We start from the raw sequence: 16,795 nt of genomic DNA, 5'->3' as shown, positions 1-16,795 counted from the left end.
GCAGTTATTTAAAATTGTATGAAATATTTAACAATTTAACTATTTTTTGTTACATTTTTCTGCCTTGAACAAAATAATTTTCTTTAAAGAAAAAAGAAATCAAAAAAAAAAAAAAAACTGACCCCAAATTTTTTAGTGGAAGTGTACTTATTATTGGCAAATCCAGAGAATTGATAATAATTTTGAAGTGGTCCTACATTTTTTTACCCTCAAGAGTTGTATACACATATTTAACACTCTGTGTATGTAGGATAGAAAACTATACTCAACAGACTATAAATAAAATTAAATAAATAAAACACAATTAAAAAAATCTTACCTTCTGCCGAAAAGCCAAAGGTCTTTGTCTGGCGTATACTGAGGATCTCACTTTATTTTGCTGCCAGAAGACTACAGGTCAGTTCAAGCTGAGCATTAGGAACCCTTGCAAGAAAAGAGAAAAATTAGTGACACAGCAACAAATTTATTTTAGACTGAATATAGATGACAGCACTATCCATTACAAAATGAGGCCTCAGAAAATGCATTGCATCAGCAGAAGCATTTAGCTAAATGATGATGATAATAAGAATGAAACCACCATTAGTTCAAACCACATCTTCATCCTGAAAGTAAAACTAAATTAAACCAGCCATAAAAGCATCACTGATATCTAACAAAAATCCCAGATTTAATCAGACCCAACATTAGCTAATGTCGCACTGAAGTCAGTGTTAAGTCTTGCATAGAAATTCATCTCTCCTTTATTTCTTCCTCTCGTTTAAAAAAAAACAAAAAAAAAAAAAAAACTCCTGGTCACACAAACATCTCGCAGCACCTGATTTGTTCCCCATAATAACAATCGGTGTGTCCATTACACCGTATCCGTGTTTTACACATCACCACCTACACCTACAGCAGAAAGTGCTGACTGAGGGAAAAGGCGTTTCTTTGTCTTTCTCTCAGGAGCCGTTTCTCTGGTGTTGCTCACTGTCATTCACTCAGTCTCCACATGCGTTCGGACACTCAGATCCTCTCATATGATTTCTGTACACAACACTCCCCTCCCCCTCCGCTCTCTCTGACACATTCCAAAGGTCAAAGTCATTGGAGGCCTTTGAAGGACAAGCGCAGTTACTCCGAAAGCGCTCTCTGTGTATGACAGCAATTACATGTGAGGAACAATAGACTACACAGATGAGAGACTATTTACCCACTTTAGAAGAAGATTAATAAGAAAATAATAATTAATGCAAAAATTTATAATTAATAATTTCTCTTTTAGAAAAATACAAATATTGAAACATTTCTACAATGCAAATTTTAAAATAATTACAAATAAAATAGGTATAAAAGTTAAGATGAAACCAAAGAAATAAAAAATAGCTGCCAAGACTGCCTTCCCCATGCTCACATTTATCTTTGAATGATTTTTAAAGAAGTAAACGGTGTACAATAAAGACTTTTAATGACTTAATGTCAGATATTGGCATTACCTATTAATGACACTATTAAAGTCTATTGCAGATATGTTTTATTTTAATAGTGCACAAATAAATGCTGAAATTAAAATTATTAAATGCTTAAGACGATTGAGAACATGTTAACAAATGCATGATCTACTGTTAACAAACGAAACCTTGCTGAGAAGGATTAGTAAATAATATACGATACACATTATTTTATACATCTAGTTCATGTACAGAATGTTAATGATTAACTATCACAGCTATTTTAATGCAGCTATCTACGACTTGTGAAACTTCAGAGGAAACAAACTAATATTTAAGTTCTAACAGAACATCTAAAACCCCAAAAAACTGTTCTGTTCTTTCACTTTCATTTTATTTTACATTATATTTAGAGATAGCAGGCACACATTGTAGTCCCAGAATATACTCATGAGTTACCTATAAATTTCCTCTCTCAGTGACTCTTATCTCTTTGTTGGCCATGTGCTATAAAGCATATGGTGTTAAAAATAAAACTGCATTTATAATTATTCTATATAAACTCAACGTTAACATTTTAAAAATATACAAGTTTTTAAAGCAGCATTTTGTCTGTAACATTAGTTAAAGTTTTTTTTTTTTGAGGTTACTTATTGATCTCGTTGAAGTACGTTAGTTAAGTACATAACTTCACAATGGTGACGATTAGTGTAGTTGTCAGTTGGTGTTGTGTGTATAACTAAAGCATAGTAGCAGTGATCAACTGATTTCTAATCTAAAGTTTACTGTGTAAATCTGATTCTCCGCAGAGAAATCTGAGATAAGTCGTCTGTGCCAGCCTTTGAACTTCGACTACAGTATGCATATGCATGCAACTGCAGAGCAAAGACTGTCGGAGCAGGCCTCAAAAGGTGACCTTGTTCAGCAAGCCTTGACAATTGAAAGGTTAATTGCTCAACTGGATTACAACCTCTTAAGGACAGAGATTCCCAGTCCAACCAAAAGGTGGTCAGCAGCACTTTTGAAGTGTTTTAGTATATATGATATCAACAGTCATTAGAAATAGACTTATTTAAAAAGCACATATGGAACCTACACAGTAGACGTATGTATAACCAGTATTAATGTATATTTGGAATAATGCTTGATACACTTTTTTACAAGCAATGCAGCCTTGACCTGTCTGTGAACTCTGAAACCACTTACAGCTGAGTTTAAAGGTGAAACGCCAAACTCTAAATTTGTATTTCATTATCATTAAAAATAAATCTATAAGTAAGAAAAACAAATAAAGCTAGCTAACCATTGCATATATCTTAGTTTTTGCTGGAACATTAATAATGCTCATTATCAAGAGTTTTTCTTACTGACTATGAAAGTAGCAGCATAGTGTATTGCTTATGTCGAAGTCTAGACCCCAATATGTTTGTTGTGCCAGCTCATATGGCAGTTGTCTACTTTGAAGTAGAGGACACTTTAATGGGCTTGTGCACTCCTTTTTGTGCTACACAGAGCGGAACGTGGAAAATGAAGCATACTCTGGCCTTTAAGGTCTCTGCTCTAAATTTTAAAGGAGTACAGCACTTTATGCTTTGAAAGTATTTTTTCTACTTTATTCATAGTCATATGCTGAGCTATTTAATTTAAACTCCGTTTGATTTGCTTGTGAACACTGATATTAAACATATATTGTACTCACATTATTCTGAATATTCATCAATGAGTATTGACCCTATTCTTTCATGTAAGAGTGAGCACAGCCTTTGGAAACTTATTGGCTCAAGACATCAGTCTTAATGCCTTCTAACGGTTTTCAGCCATAAAAACAGTTTGTTATACTAATTGATGTAGCAAACAGGTATTTTCTTATAGTTTGACCGTTTAATGCCATATATTATTCCTAGTAATTTCCCCGTAGGCAAATGAATTGAAGGTCCAAAACAATCACAGAAAAGAGCTTAAATGAGTGTTCAGACATCTAGTTTATGCACTTTTGCATTGGAGTCATTGTTGCCATCTTGTGGGCAAAGTAATACGACAGCAAAAAAAACGTAAAGCGTATTGTTCGAATGCATACTTACAAATTAAAACAGCAGTGTTTGTCCAGATCAGATCACATGAACGGAAATTAGGCCCTATCATGCGGTTTCAGACTTAATCGAAATTAGACGTCCTGATCAGGACTCTATAAATGTATCTATATTGTATCTATATATGTATTCTCATTATTTTTTAACACATCTGTAATTATGTGGTGGCACAGAGTTAGACCTCTTTCTTGACTTCACACAGAAACAGCAATGTGTGCGGCATAACATCACTCTGTCGCAGAGATGCTATTGGATAGAAACTGAGATATGTAAACTTGGGATTGCCTGCCGGGTATTTTAGGTTGAGGTGCTATTTGTTTTTATATTAGATTTTTTTATTTATTTACTGTTGCAAGTCCAAAAATGAAGAATTTATGTTATTTATTACTTGATTGTTCAAGCTACCTCAGAAAAGTGCTTAGTTTAAGTTAAAAGTTGTTGAATGTTAAAATAAGGTGAATTAAATTAAAAATAAGAAACATCATGGATTAGTTTCTTCACTCTTCTTTATTCTCTTTTTATGTATTATAAAAGTATCAGATCCGGTTTCGGTATCAGTAGATACTCAAAATCAAATGACTTAAAAAAAACCTGATCAGGACATCCCTAGTACATCACACATACATTATGCGCGAAACTTTGTGTACAGGTATATCCCCAAATTATACTTCAGCTGTCTGCGTTTTGCAATCAGTCATCATGAAGTTACAAATTTTATTGATTAGTAGTGGATATAAGTGTACACTGCCTGTGTGTAGTAGTTTTTCTGTCCATTCAGAAGATTGGTGTACAATAGTGCAGATGCAAAGTAAATGTTCAAACAGAACGTGTGAAAAAAATTGTCCATCCATTACCTTCCATAGTTGAGATTACTTAAAAGTCTGCACCTGAAGAATTACTATGCGTTAAGGCTGATTTTTATTTCTGCGTCAAGTGCACGCGTATGCTACGGCGCAGCCTACGTGTGGACGCATAGCCCTCACCGTGGCTGTTGCTGACGCGCACCTCTTAAAAAAATTAACTACACATCACAATGACGCGTAGCACAAGCTCTGTGATTGGACAGCTTGGTAGCATGTGGGTGGAACTGAGAGCCACGTGAGTCCGTTGGAGTGAGCGTTTACAAGTGTCGAGTCCCGTGAAGGAGCTCCAGATGATAAGTTTTGTTTTGTGTTTACCTTATGGTTAAAAGTTTATGGTTGCCTCAAAATGAGTGAGGTTGAACCACTGGTACATTAAGGAAGCATTCAGAAAATACAAAACACCAGCGAAGAAACTCGACACAGAGGAACATAAACACATCACTGCCAAGTTCCCAATAGCGTTTCGGAAGTGTTTTTGCAGAGCAACAGAAACAGCGCGCATTAGTATGAAAACCACAGCTATGCATGTTGCATGCGCCGTGGGTCACGCCGATCACTTGACGCACAAGTATAAACCAGATTTTAGTCGAAAAAAGTATACCTTGGACGGCATACCGACATCTAGAGGCTGAATGTGGAATTGCATTATGAGCACTATATTTACAATGAACCCACATTCTTAAAGGACCAACAGCTATGGTAGCAAATCGGCAGCCCCCAACATCTCGAAATGTTTGTCCTAATGAAAGCAACTAACTCCATATGAAATAAATTATGGAGCATCATCTTTTTTTCCACAGTGCAAACTTTAAAACTCATTTTAAGCATATTTTACAAAAACAAAATTGAACATAAAACTTTTAGTTAAGGAACCAATTAAGTAAACTGTTAATCACACTCTGCTTCAAAAAAGACAGCAGATAACCAAATAAAATGATTACCTTCTTGTACCAACTGCATTACGTCAGTGACGACGTGAAATGCCTCGAATATAAGAATGCAAAGCAAATCTGTCGCGCCTGAGGTAGTTTGTTTCCAGACTGAAGGGCTGTACTGGAAATGCGACATGACTCGAGTACTGGAGTCTGTGGTAAAAGCTCACTCGCTGACACAATGTATGAGCTAGGGGACAACTCATCAAGGTCAGCGTGCTGCAAAGTCTTACTGCGGACTTTTTATAGCAATAAAAGCGCGTAACGCTCATTTATATGCAAAGAATAAGCCACGGTCTGCGAATTTAAATGTTAAGCACTACATCAAATCATGTTCTCGTGCTGTTAGTAGTCCTAGAAGCAAACTATCAGAACACACTGACCTATTTACAGTGTAAAGTTTTTACTGCTGAGTAGCGACAGCAGACATCGCCAGTGATGGACAGTATGACATCAGAATTATGATTATCAAACAGGGTCGCAACACCGCGCATTCACATTAAACACAAAATAAAGAAACATTGCATTGCGTTGCTGGATGCCGGGTGGATGAACACTTACCAGTATATCAGAGAGCATTGCTGGTGCCTCGAAGCCAAGCAAAGAAACTCTTGAGCAAAGCCGGGTTTAATATATAGATAGCCTGCTATCACATAAATTACAGCACAATGTCCTCCACGCCGAATTAAACAGCAGATGCTCTTCCCTATCAGTTAAGTGGGCTACCTTACTTAGCAATTCTGGTGCTGTATTAAGTACGATAAGGTATATGTGACACAAAATCAATGCTAGCACTCGATATTTTGAATGAATGGCGGCGCGACTGTGGTCAGATGAGCAGACGCGTATGTTTAATCCATGTTTGATTTGCTCTTCCCTGGACTAGTTCCCCATATTGCTGTTACGGTTGTCACTGGAAGCCTGAATCCTGTCTTCCGCTAATACAGCTGAGATCCCGGTTACGTATATCCTCGTTGTTCCTCCTCCCTCTCCGCTCTTGCGTCTGCTGTTTCTCCGTTACGTCCACTGCCGCTTCCAATCACGCGTCCTCGCGCCTCCGTCACAAGCGGCAGCAGCAGCGCTTTCAACAATACAGAGAAACTGACCTACTGTATGTGTGTGTGACTCACGAGTTTGCACACTTTTGATCTATTATCCCAAGCTTTTATTCGATGCCTTGCATCCCGGGCTATTTTGGGGACTGTTTGAGGGGTAAATTAAATGAAGCGTGGTGCGGAGGCCATTTGATAGCACATGATTCGTGACTGAGCTGTAGTGAATAAAAGGTTGGATATCAACTGTAAAGCTTGGAGATTATATAACTACAATGCGTTTGCATTTCAGTATTAAGGGAACTTAAATATTTGGCACCTTTCCCTTCATTAAACCATAACGAATTATGGTTTTATTAGTAAAAGGTAAACGTGATCTTTTTGGGGTGGCATATTGATTAGGCTACCATTTGTAGGCTACAACAACAGGTTAGCTATACAAACACCCTTGTAAGTGCAGCAAATCTAGGTTTATGGTTTAAGTCTAGTTTCATTTCTAAAACCATGGTTAATTTTCATAAGGGCTTCCAATATATATATATATATATATTTACAAACATTAAATAGTATCCTTGAGAAAATAAACCACATTTTTATTATTATATAGAATATAGTATTTATTAGTCATAGTCATACAGTACTCGGCACTCTTTTAACTTCATATTTTTAATAGGAAGCTGTACAATATTATGTTTGTGCATATACATTAGATTAGTCAGTACTGAAGCCAAATCTGGAGCGTATCTAAAAACTAGTATACCCAAATTTATGTTATAGAAAAATATTAAATGCAAATTTAAAAAAGGAAAAAATGAGCAGAAACAAAAAATGAAAAACATTTGTTGGAATTTTGTAGGTTGTACTTTTTTTGCCATATTTTGCTTAAATTTAATTGTATTATATTTCAATTTCTAAATATGTTTGGTGACTAAAATATTATGTTAATAAATTTATCTTTTTAATAAATCAGTTTTGTCTTCATGCACCAAAATACACTGCCTATATTTACTGCGAAATTGATAAAAATATTAATTTTCAAAACGGGGTGTACTGTACTCCAATGCTGAGCACTGTAGATTATAGTTAATTATTAGTAACTAAGGATTTTGGCACATTATTTAACATTTGTAAATGGTTTACAAATATGGATAATTAGTGGTCAGTTTAGCAAAACCATAGTTTATTTTTGGTTATCATGCTTTAACTACAATGTAGTTTATTTATTGATTTAGTTTTGGGGAAAACCATGGTTAATTAAAAAAAAATAATGATATATATATATATATATATATATATATATATATATATATATATATATATATATATATATATATATATATATATATATATATATATATGGATAAATGGCAACATTAAACTATAGCTTGTACGCCTTATGGAACACACCAAAAAATAAAAAATAAAGAAAGACCCCCCACACACACTCTCTCTCTCTCTCACTCACTGACAAAGGTCCAGAATGTGTCACATACATAAGGTAATTTGTCCAATTTTGATTATTATGCCATAATGAATTAATGAATTGTGAAAATAACACATTGAACAAGGCTTTAAAACCTAGAGGAAACCATGTTGGCTGTCAGTACAGAATTTAGGCAATTTTTGTGCCAAACTCGGTGTCCCAAATTCTGCCAGAGGAAAGTTGAATGTGCTTGCCAGTTTTGTTATTTGCCTAATAAATGATAACAGGCTACAGTTTTTTTTCTTTTCTGAAAAACAGATTTATATTTGTTCTAATGATATATAATGTTATAAATTATTATTTTTTTAAGTATTATATTTTTTTGTAGATTATAATTTTTTTATTAAAAATTTTTAGGAAATGTTTTTGGTATGTTAAAAGTGTGGTTGTGATGACCATCAGACAAGCTAATCCAGCAAAAAAGGACTTAAAATGCTGTATTTAAACCTCATACTTAAATAGAAAATGAGGCAAATAATCGCAAAAAGGTCCACTTTTGAGAAAAAAAGAACCATTGATTTTGCCAGGCTGGCTACGAGCCTGGTTTATGAGCACAAACGTAATTAAAGGTATGGAGTTATGTGAAGGATGCACTGAGAAAGGGGATGAAAGTAAAAAAAAAAAAAACAGTCCCACAGAGAACCCTACTATGGCTTTATGCAATGGTAAAGTGTATACACACTTCTCAATTTTGCCAAGTCATCTGGATGCTTTTTGTTTTAATCCTTTGTGAATTCAGACATATTTGTTTCACATTCTATATATTTGCTTATGTAGATAGTTAAATGTCATGCACAGATTATGCATATTATATTTATTATTAAATAATTTAAGTATTAAATTTATACAAATTCTATACTAGTTATAGGCATGCATATCAAACATGGAGGTAAATTATAATTAATGGGGCAAAAACAGTTCCAAAAACACTGCAAGCACAAACAACCCGTCATCTACTTACAGTGATAAACAGTAAATTTACTTTGCCTGAAGTTTCAGCGTGACACATTACTGCTTTTCTTATATTGTGTTGTATGTTGTTGCTGTATAACATTTATTTAAATTTTAGCCTAACCAATATGTGTTTTTGTGGGTCAGTGTTTAAAAAAAAACTAATTTTATTGTCATCATCATGTGACCTTTTGTTTTATTAGCAGCTTAATTTAGAAGTGATCAGGTGACAAATCGAGATATAAAAAGCTTTATGCATGTTGCAACCTGCAACTGTTACATTAAAGAGGTAATTTTACCAGATTTAGCCTATAAAAAGTATTTTTGCTCGTAAATATATGCAGTTTCCATTCAAAAAAGTTTACTAAACAAACAAACACAAAAACCCACGGTTATAGTTTAACAGCGAGAATAATCACATGGTTTACCGCACTGACCATGGTATTTGCAGTAATAATAAATAAATAAACCATGCTTACTGCACATTTACTACAATAAGACTGGTTCTTTTTCATAGGGGTTACTTCAGTCACAACATTGCTGACTTGACTGCTTTAGATTGAACTCTTTTATTTGTTTTCAGTGTGCGTTGCCCCCACTTTCCATTATAATGCGACAGAATCCGTTTGTCCCATTGAAGTTCAAACGGCAGGGCAGTAAATCAAGCATCGCTTTAGATGGCATGGAAAATGTCAGTCCGCTCGGTCTTGTGACACTGACCCAACTCGCTGCTCTAGGCCTCCCATAGTCAGCTGGTTCCTACAACAGTTTTGGGCTGTGAGCCAGCGGCGCAGTTCACAGTGACTGCGGAGCGAGGAAAGGAGAGACAGAAGGAGAGACTACAATCCGCGTAACCCGATAACCGGCTGAGAGAAAGAGATCGCTGCGTCTCCAAGCCGCTGTAACGGAAAAGAGTCCCATGTTAGGGAAATAATTCGGCGACAGGGGTCTATTTTAGGAATGCACCCCAGACAGCTTGACAGAAACGTGTCCGTTTTGCATATTGAACTAAAATAACTCATTAATAAGAACAAAACGCATATATGTGTGTGGTGCTGCAGCAGAACAGGGCTAAAAAAGGAAACAGAGAGCGCTAGTGTTCTCGGTGTCATTGAAAGCGCACGCACGACCTTCACTCAAGGTCGTTTCCCGACGCAGCGTTTCAGCTGAGCTGCATGCGCATCGAAACGCTCCACGTGGGACATTTTTCCTCTCATGCCCTCATCCGAACGCCTCTCGCACAGTTTGGTAGATGTTTTACAACTTTTACAGAGTATCACGAGATCTTTTCCGACAGAGGCTTTTGTGTAAATGTGGTTTATGGCTCCACCACAAAGGGTCACACCTCGGTGCTCTGGAATGTTGACAGAGGTCATGACCTTAAAAACAGGTGGGAACGACTACACAAACACTAATAGCATGCAAAAGACAACAGCTGGGAGGTGATGGCTATATGCAGAAAGGGGAAGCTGAATTATTCTCATGTTAAACAGTGACTTCTTATTCTTTTTAACAGACTTGGGATAAAACAGACACACTCTGAAAAACGGAAATGAGCTTTTGCATGCAGGTTTTCTTAAGCAGCTGCATAGCCTACATAAAGGCATACCAAAACTGAAACTTCTGTAATCATTTACCCACCCTTCACCTTTATTCAAAAGGTTTTGGGCAAGTGAAGGGTGAGTAAATGATGAAATACATTTTAAATTGAATTTCTTTCCTAAATTTAAAGTGAAATAAAAACAAACAGTTTATGTTTAAAGCTAGGAATAAAATACTTCCGAAAGGACAAAAAAAGGACAACTTTTAAAAAATTGTGTATGTGGTTTGAAATTATTGAATAGTCTAAAACATATTCTCAAACAATGACAGGATATTAATCAATTGCATGAATACATATTATTTAAGGAATATAATGATGAATAGAGGTGATTGAAAAATAATAAAATAAGAAAGATATGCAGAAATGCATGATTATATGCAATACTATGTATTTTTAGGTCTGTTATAAAGTGTAAATGTACAAATGGAAATAAACATAATATATCAAAGATGCCAAAAGGGCAAATATGTCTTATGTAAAAAGAAGCGATAAGTAAAAGAAGAAATAAGTTGAAGTAATAGAAGCATGATGTGTGTGGTAATGGGGTGGGAAATAATAAGCTTGTGCTTCATCCTGCTCCATTTTGACCATGGTGAAAAGTTTTTTTTTTTTTGTTGAAGAATTTTTATGCATGATATTTCTGTTTGAAATAAATAAATAGATCAAATCAATTTCTCTGTTGAACACAAAGATATTCTGAAATGTTGCCGGGACCCATTCACTTCCATAGTCATTTGTTTTTTTCTATATGAAATAAAATCAATGGGTCCTAGCGACCAGCATTTTTCTTTTGTGTTCAAGGAACTCAGGTTGAAAATCATATGTGGAAGACTTTCATTTCTGGCTGAACTATTACTTTAAGTCAAATTTGCATAAGTAAATCAGAAGTAAGTGTTGAGTCATTTTAACTTGGGCAATTTACTCATTGTCATTCAAACAGTGTAGCACTGAAAAAAGCTATACTTTTGTGTTGCTTAAACATTTAATTACAGAGGTAATTTATTGTTACAAGGTGATATCTTAATATCTCTTCATTCATCAGGGGACTTCACAGCGAAATGAACCCCCATCTTATCCAACATATGTTTTATAACATATGTTTTAGTCTTCGCTGAGGCCATCTTCCAGCCTCCACCACGGCAACTGAAGCCCTGCACAAGACTTTTGGCCAGCGGAGAATTTAAAATGGTCGTGCCCAACTGAGTCTGGTTCTCTCAAGGTTTTTTTTCTTCACTCCCATCAGGTGAAGTTTTTTTTCCCTCTTCGCTGTCGCCACTGCCTCGCATGGTTCAGGATTGGTAAAGCTACGCATCGATGAATTTGCTCTTCAGTGTTTGAACTCTCAGTAATGATTAAATCACACTGAACTGAGCTAAACTGAACTGAACTGAACTTAAACACTAAAAAACTGAACTACACTGTTCCAGTTACTATGACCATTTATGTGAAGCTGCTTTGACACAATCTACATTGTAAAAACGCTATACAAATAAAGCTGAATTGAATTGAATTGAATATAGTGGATGCCCTTTCAGCTGCCATCCTACTGGGAAACATCCACACTCATTCACACACATACACTATGGCCAATTTAGTTTGTTCAATAAACCTATACTGCACTCTCAGAAATAAAGGTACAGGAGCTGTCACTGGGGCAGTACCTTTTTGAAACATACATATTTGTACCCAAAGAGTCCACAGTGGTACCCCAATGGTGCCCAAATGTACCTAAAAATGACCTTTTAGGTACCATCATGGACCCTTCGGGTACAAATATGTATATTTTGAAAAGGAACTGCCCCAGTGACACCTACTGTACCTTTATTTCTGAGAGTGTGCAGGTTTTTGGACAGTGGGGGAAACCCACGCGAACATCGGGAGCACATGCAAACTCTACACAGAAAGGCCAACTGACCCAGCCGGGACTTGAACCAGCAACCTTCTTGCAGTGAGGTGACAGTGCTAACCACTGAGCTACCATGTCACTATATTTTTAAATCATTATTATTTTGAGAAGGAAATGGACTCTAGATGTCATAACACTTCATAACAAAAGCAATGATAAAACAATGAACATAAAAAGTACCCCATGGGAGCAAATATTTCTATTACTTTTATTTCCTCAGAGAAAATTATCGATATAAATATGACAAACAATTTTTGTAAAATATTGGCGACTAATTGAAGCTTTCAGTTCTGTAAGCTTCAACATAGCATTTCTTCGCCAAATATAAACTAAATAATGTAAAAAATCTGCTTTTTCTGTTGTATTTACTTCATCACAATGCAGTTACAGGCCTAAAGCCAACTAAAATGATTTGTCAGTTAATGCAACTTTTTAAAAACCATTTTAAGTATGCATAATATTAGTAGAGATTAAGAAAATGAGTTCATTTATGGTTTTTACTATCATCACTAATAGGCTACTTTAGGTATGAATATTTTTTCATCACTGAACAATTTCTATGAGTGCAAATCTAAACATTGTTGATGTTTGTTTAGCGTGGATGAAAGTGGTCAGTAATGTTCAGTGGTGTAATTGCGGCAGCAGGCAGTACGCCGCAGCGCCATCTAGCGGTGATGTCCCTATGCAGCAGTTAATAAGTGGATTGTGCCAGTCTGCCGACTAGTGACGTCTGTGTACAGAGTGTCCTCGAGCACAAGGTCATATGTTTCCGTGCACGAAAGTTGAGACATCCGAGCATGTGGCCCAGTTAAACCTCCTGTGGTGTAGCAACGATGCGATGGCAAACCAAGATAATCAAATAGATAACTTTTTTTAAGTAGCCTTTAAGCTGCAGTTTTATTTTATATTTATTTTTAATGTACCCTTAAATTGGCCAGGAGTAGCCTACTCACGGTTTTTATGCTTTCAGATGATAATAACACAATCCATGCTTGTTGTTTTTGTATTATTTACTTAATTCTTTATTTGTTTATTTATTTATTTATTTATTTTTTGCAAGGCAAGCTTTAGAATGTCTGTGGGTCATGCAGGATGATGGATGGTCCTTCAACAATTCTTGAAAAAAAAGGGAATAGTTATATACAGCTTGGCTATATGACACTGAAGTTTTTCTCCATATTTTATTATTATATTTAGAAAAATAAGCTTTAAAATAATGGTTTCAGGATGGAACATTTCTTATGTAGTTTAAAAACTTTTTGACCACGCCGTTTAAGTAATTAAAAGTATATTACAATTTAAATTGCAATAAATGCACATCATCAAATGGGAATATGGGTTTTTAGTTTGGTTGTTTAGATCATGTCTGAATTAAGTGAAAAGGTCTCAGTGTCATTTGCACTTTAGTCTTATTTGAGCACTTCTCAGGGTTTTAAGGTAAGCTTTTAGCACAGGATTATGGTGGCCTCACCCACTGAGGCAGATTACGTTTGTTTCCTTCACCGTTTCTCAAGATGTCCTTCATAATGCAGATATTTTTATTGTTGTTATTTTGAATTACACGTTAGTTTTTAATGTATGCAGTGGCCATCATTTAAAGCGTTTTTGCATTCAATTCAGAGGCCATTATACGCTTAAAGATTATAATTAGACAAAATAACCTATTTTTCTAAAGCTTGACTTGAACCATGCAAGATGAAAAGATTATAAATCATTTTGTCTACATGATCTTCAAAAAAAAAAAAAAAAAAAAAATCAATGGCATACTAGCAGTTTCTCTTCAATAATTCTGGCTAAAACTACCTGCACTACTGTTCAGATGTTTTGGGTTAGCTGAGTTTTTATTTTATTTATTTTTTTATTTTTTGTGAAACACTTTTAACTTGCCAATTTACATTCTTACTCCTAAGGCCGTTTATATTGAAGTTGATATTTAACCCTACCATGCTGGCGTTTTATAACATCTAATTTTTACAAGGAGGGTTGTTAACCCAATGCTCAACCCCCAAGCTGGAGGGCCAAAACATACACACATACACTACGGACAATTTTGTTTACCCAATTTATCTATAATGCATGTCTTTGGACTTGTGGGGGAAACCGGAGCACCCGGAGGAAACCCACATGAACACAGGGAGAACATGCAAACTCAACACAGAAATGCCAACTAATCCAGCCGGGGCTCGAACCAGCGACCTTCTTTCTGTGAGGCAACAGTGCTACCCACTGCACCAGTGTGTTAAATACAGATTAATTTGAGTTTAATAAAGTATTTGTTCTCATAAATAATAAGTCTTTTGCTGCTGTTTTAATCTAATTATGAAAGAAACAAACACATTGTTATTTATAAAGGGTGAAGCTGATGTGTGGTCAAGATAGAAAAGGTCTGTGTTGGGGTGGGGGGGACTTCATATTGCATTTCTCCATCTCTGCTCTGTTGTTAAATCTCCCTGAAGCTTTTCCTTCTCCTAAGAGCTGCAGCTCTCATCTTTTCTGCATTATTCACTCATTCACTCGCTCTGCTTCAGCTCTTTCCACAGGTGTTGACCTCTGCTCAAGGTGAGTTTCTGTTCAGCACTGAAGCTCTGGTGCTTAACTCAAATAAGCGAGATTCATACAGTTAACAAAGTGATAGTACAGTTCTGCTGGGTTAAATAAGAGTGACATACTGGCTGCCCTTTAATGGGTTCATATTTTTAATAAGCATAGTTGCATATTTGTAATACTATTTTTATATACAGCAGAAATCAAAATTAGAGGACAATTTCCGACCACTCAAAATTCAAAATTTCATTCAATTTTAAGGAATTTTAGTTGTGGCTGCACGATGTTAATAGAACAGTGGTTTACAAGGTCTTTAATAAAAGTACTTTATCGGTCAACAGCAATTAGATGAAGAAATTGTAATATAAGCAATGACTACCACTAAAATACCAGGCGTTTACAGCAGTCAGAAATAAGTTAAGTGTAAGGCCCTTGATTTAAAGGTGCCAATAGCATGAAAATCTGGATATATCCATGCAAAGCTGAATAATAAGAGTTTGATACAAATAATATACTGTGAGCCTTACATTCCATTATTTTCTTGTTCTCATGTAAATCCTGTGCTATGAGTGTAAAATCAGGTGAAAACAGGACAATCTGAACAAAACACTGACTGTGACAATTCACAAGTGTTCATTAACATGCACATCCCACATACTGTAGTATCGAGTTACTTGTGAGATTACAGCAATTATAATTCCCCCTATATTTTCTAGATAAAACACAGCTTATTATATTTTATGTGTATGTGGTACACTCAGTTTGAATACTGGTCTGGCTTTAAGGAAGCAGGCAACCATGCATGGCTATGAAGTAACAGTGTTCCAAATAGGATATATTGCCCTTCGATGGGCACTGAGGGAAAACAATCATGGCCACCATATTGAATTGTTGTTCCAAAATTAAGTGCTCAAAACTGGCCACTTTGAAGAGACATGAAGGATTTCATTGGGAACAACTGATGGATACTTCTGGCCATGATCGTTGGAGCAGGGAAGTTGTCACACATTGTGTTCAATTCGCAAGTGTTCATCCCTATGGCCTAATCCCTTCAGAGCACAGGTGACAAATTCAATTTCTGTAGGGCCACAGCTCGTCAAAATGCAACATTCAGAGAAGACAGATGAACAGTTTATTCACTGGCCTGTATCTTTTGTTAGTTCAACATGCATATTGTGAAATTTGCCTCATATTTTTGCAATAAAACAAGTGTTTAATGTGTGTTTATGCATTGTGTCATATCACAAAGCTCATACTTTGTTTTTCTACAGTGAGAGGATGGCAATAAACTCCAAGAACTCATGTTTATAGAGATTGATAATAATTCCTGAATGAGTTTTGTACAGGTTAAACCCACTACATGCAGCTCTAAATACATCTGTCTCTGCTGTTTAATTGGGTATTATTATAATTTAGCCTATGTTTTATTCACAACAATTCAGGAGCAGTAATGAAGAAGCAGACTTAAATGCCTATAGATCACTTCTAAAATGAAACTCTTCTCCAATTCAGTTGAAATGAAAATCATTTGACAAGACAGTACTCACTTTGTTTAAAAAAATGTTGAGAACTGAAGTTCATTTATTCATTTTCTTTTCAGCGTAGTCATTTTATTAACCTGGGGTCGCCACAGCGGAATGAACTAACAACTTATCCAGCCTATGTTTCATGCAGTGAATGCCCTTCCAGCCGCAACCCAGTACTGGGAAGGAGAACTGAAGTATGGAAAACAAATATGTATTTCAGATTCAAGCTGTGTGAGCGTCAGAGACATGAGTTGATTAATATTCACAACCATTCCAATTAAGGTAAAAAGTGAGCTTTCATTCTAGGGCTAAATTCTAGGTTATACGCATGGGTCTCCAACTCAATTCCTGGAGGGGTCAGCTCTGCACAGTTTTGCTTCAGCACTAATCAAACACAGCTGATCCAACTAATCAA

General features: G+C 35.7%; 2 protein-coding genes across 3 annotated transcripts in view; one reads left to right on the top strand and one right to left on the bottom strand.

Annotated features, from left to right (window-relative positions):
* The window catches only part of esrra (estrogen-related receptor alpha), a 31,228-nt gene extending 24,973 nt beyond the window's left edge, over nt 1-6,255 (bottom strand). Inside the window, exons 1-2 of one of the 2 annotated variants that reach the window (XM_087299458.1) lie at nt 5,877-6,255; nt 320-423 (exon numbers count right to left, since the gene is read on the bottom strand). The gene's annotated coding sequence lies outside the window, so the exon portion shown is untranslated. Of the gene's footprint in view, nt 1-319; nt 424-895; nt 1,035-5,876 lie in introns of those variants that run through there. The other variant, XM_087299459.1, reaches the window with a different exon arrangement.
* A 3,580-nt stretch (nt 6,256-9,835) lies between these two features.
* The window catches only part of LOC147831934 (high choriolytic enzyme 1-like), a 10,129-nt gene continuing 3,169 nt past the window's right edge, over nt 9,836-16,795 (top strand). Inside the window, exon 1 of the mRNA XM_087300405.1 lies at nt 9,836-10,214. Within this exon, the coding sequence (XP_087156531.1) occupies nt 9,977-10,214 (238 nt within the window). The 5' untranslated portion in view covers nt 9,836-9,976. The remainder of the gene's footprint in view (nt 10,215-16,795) is intronic.

This window comes from Danio rerio, chromosome 21 (assembly GCF_052040795.2).
Source record: "Danio rerio strain M-AB ecotype USA chromosome 21, GRCz13ab, whole genome shotgun sequence".
NCBI classification, from domain to species: Eukaryota; Metazoa; Chordata; class Actinopteri; order Cypriniformes; family Danionidae; genus Danio; species Danio rerio.
This window is presented reverse-complemented; position numbering and strand designations above follow the sequence as displayed.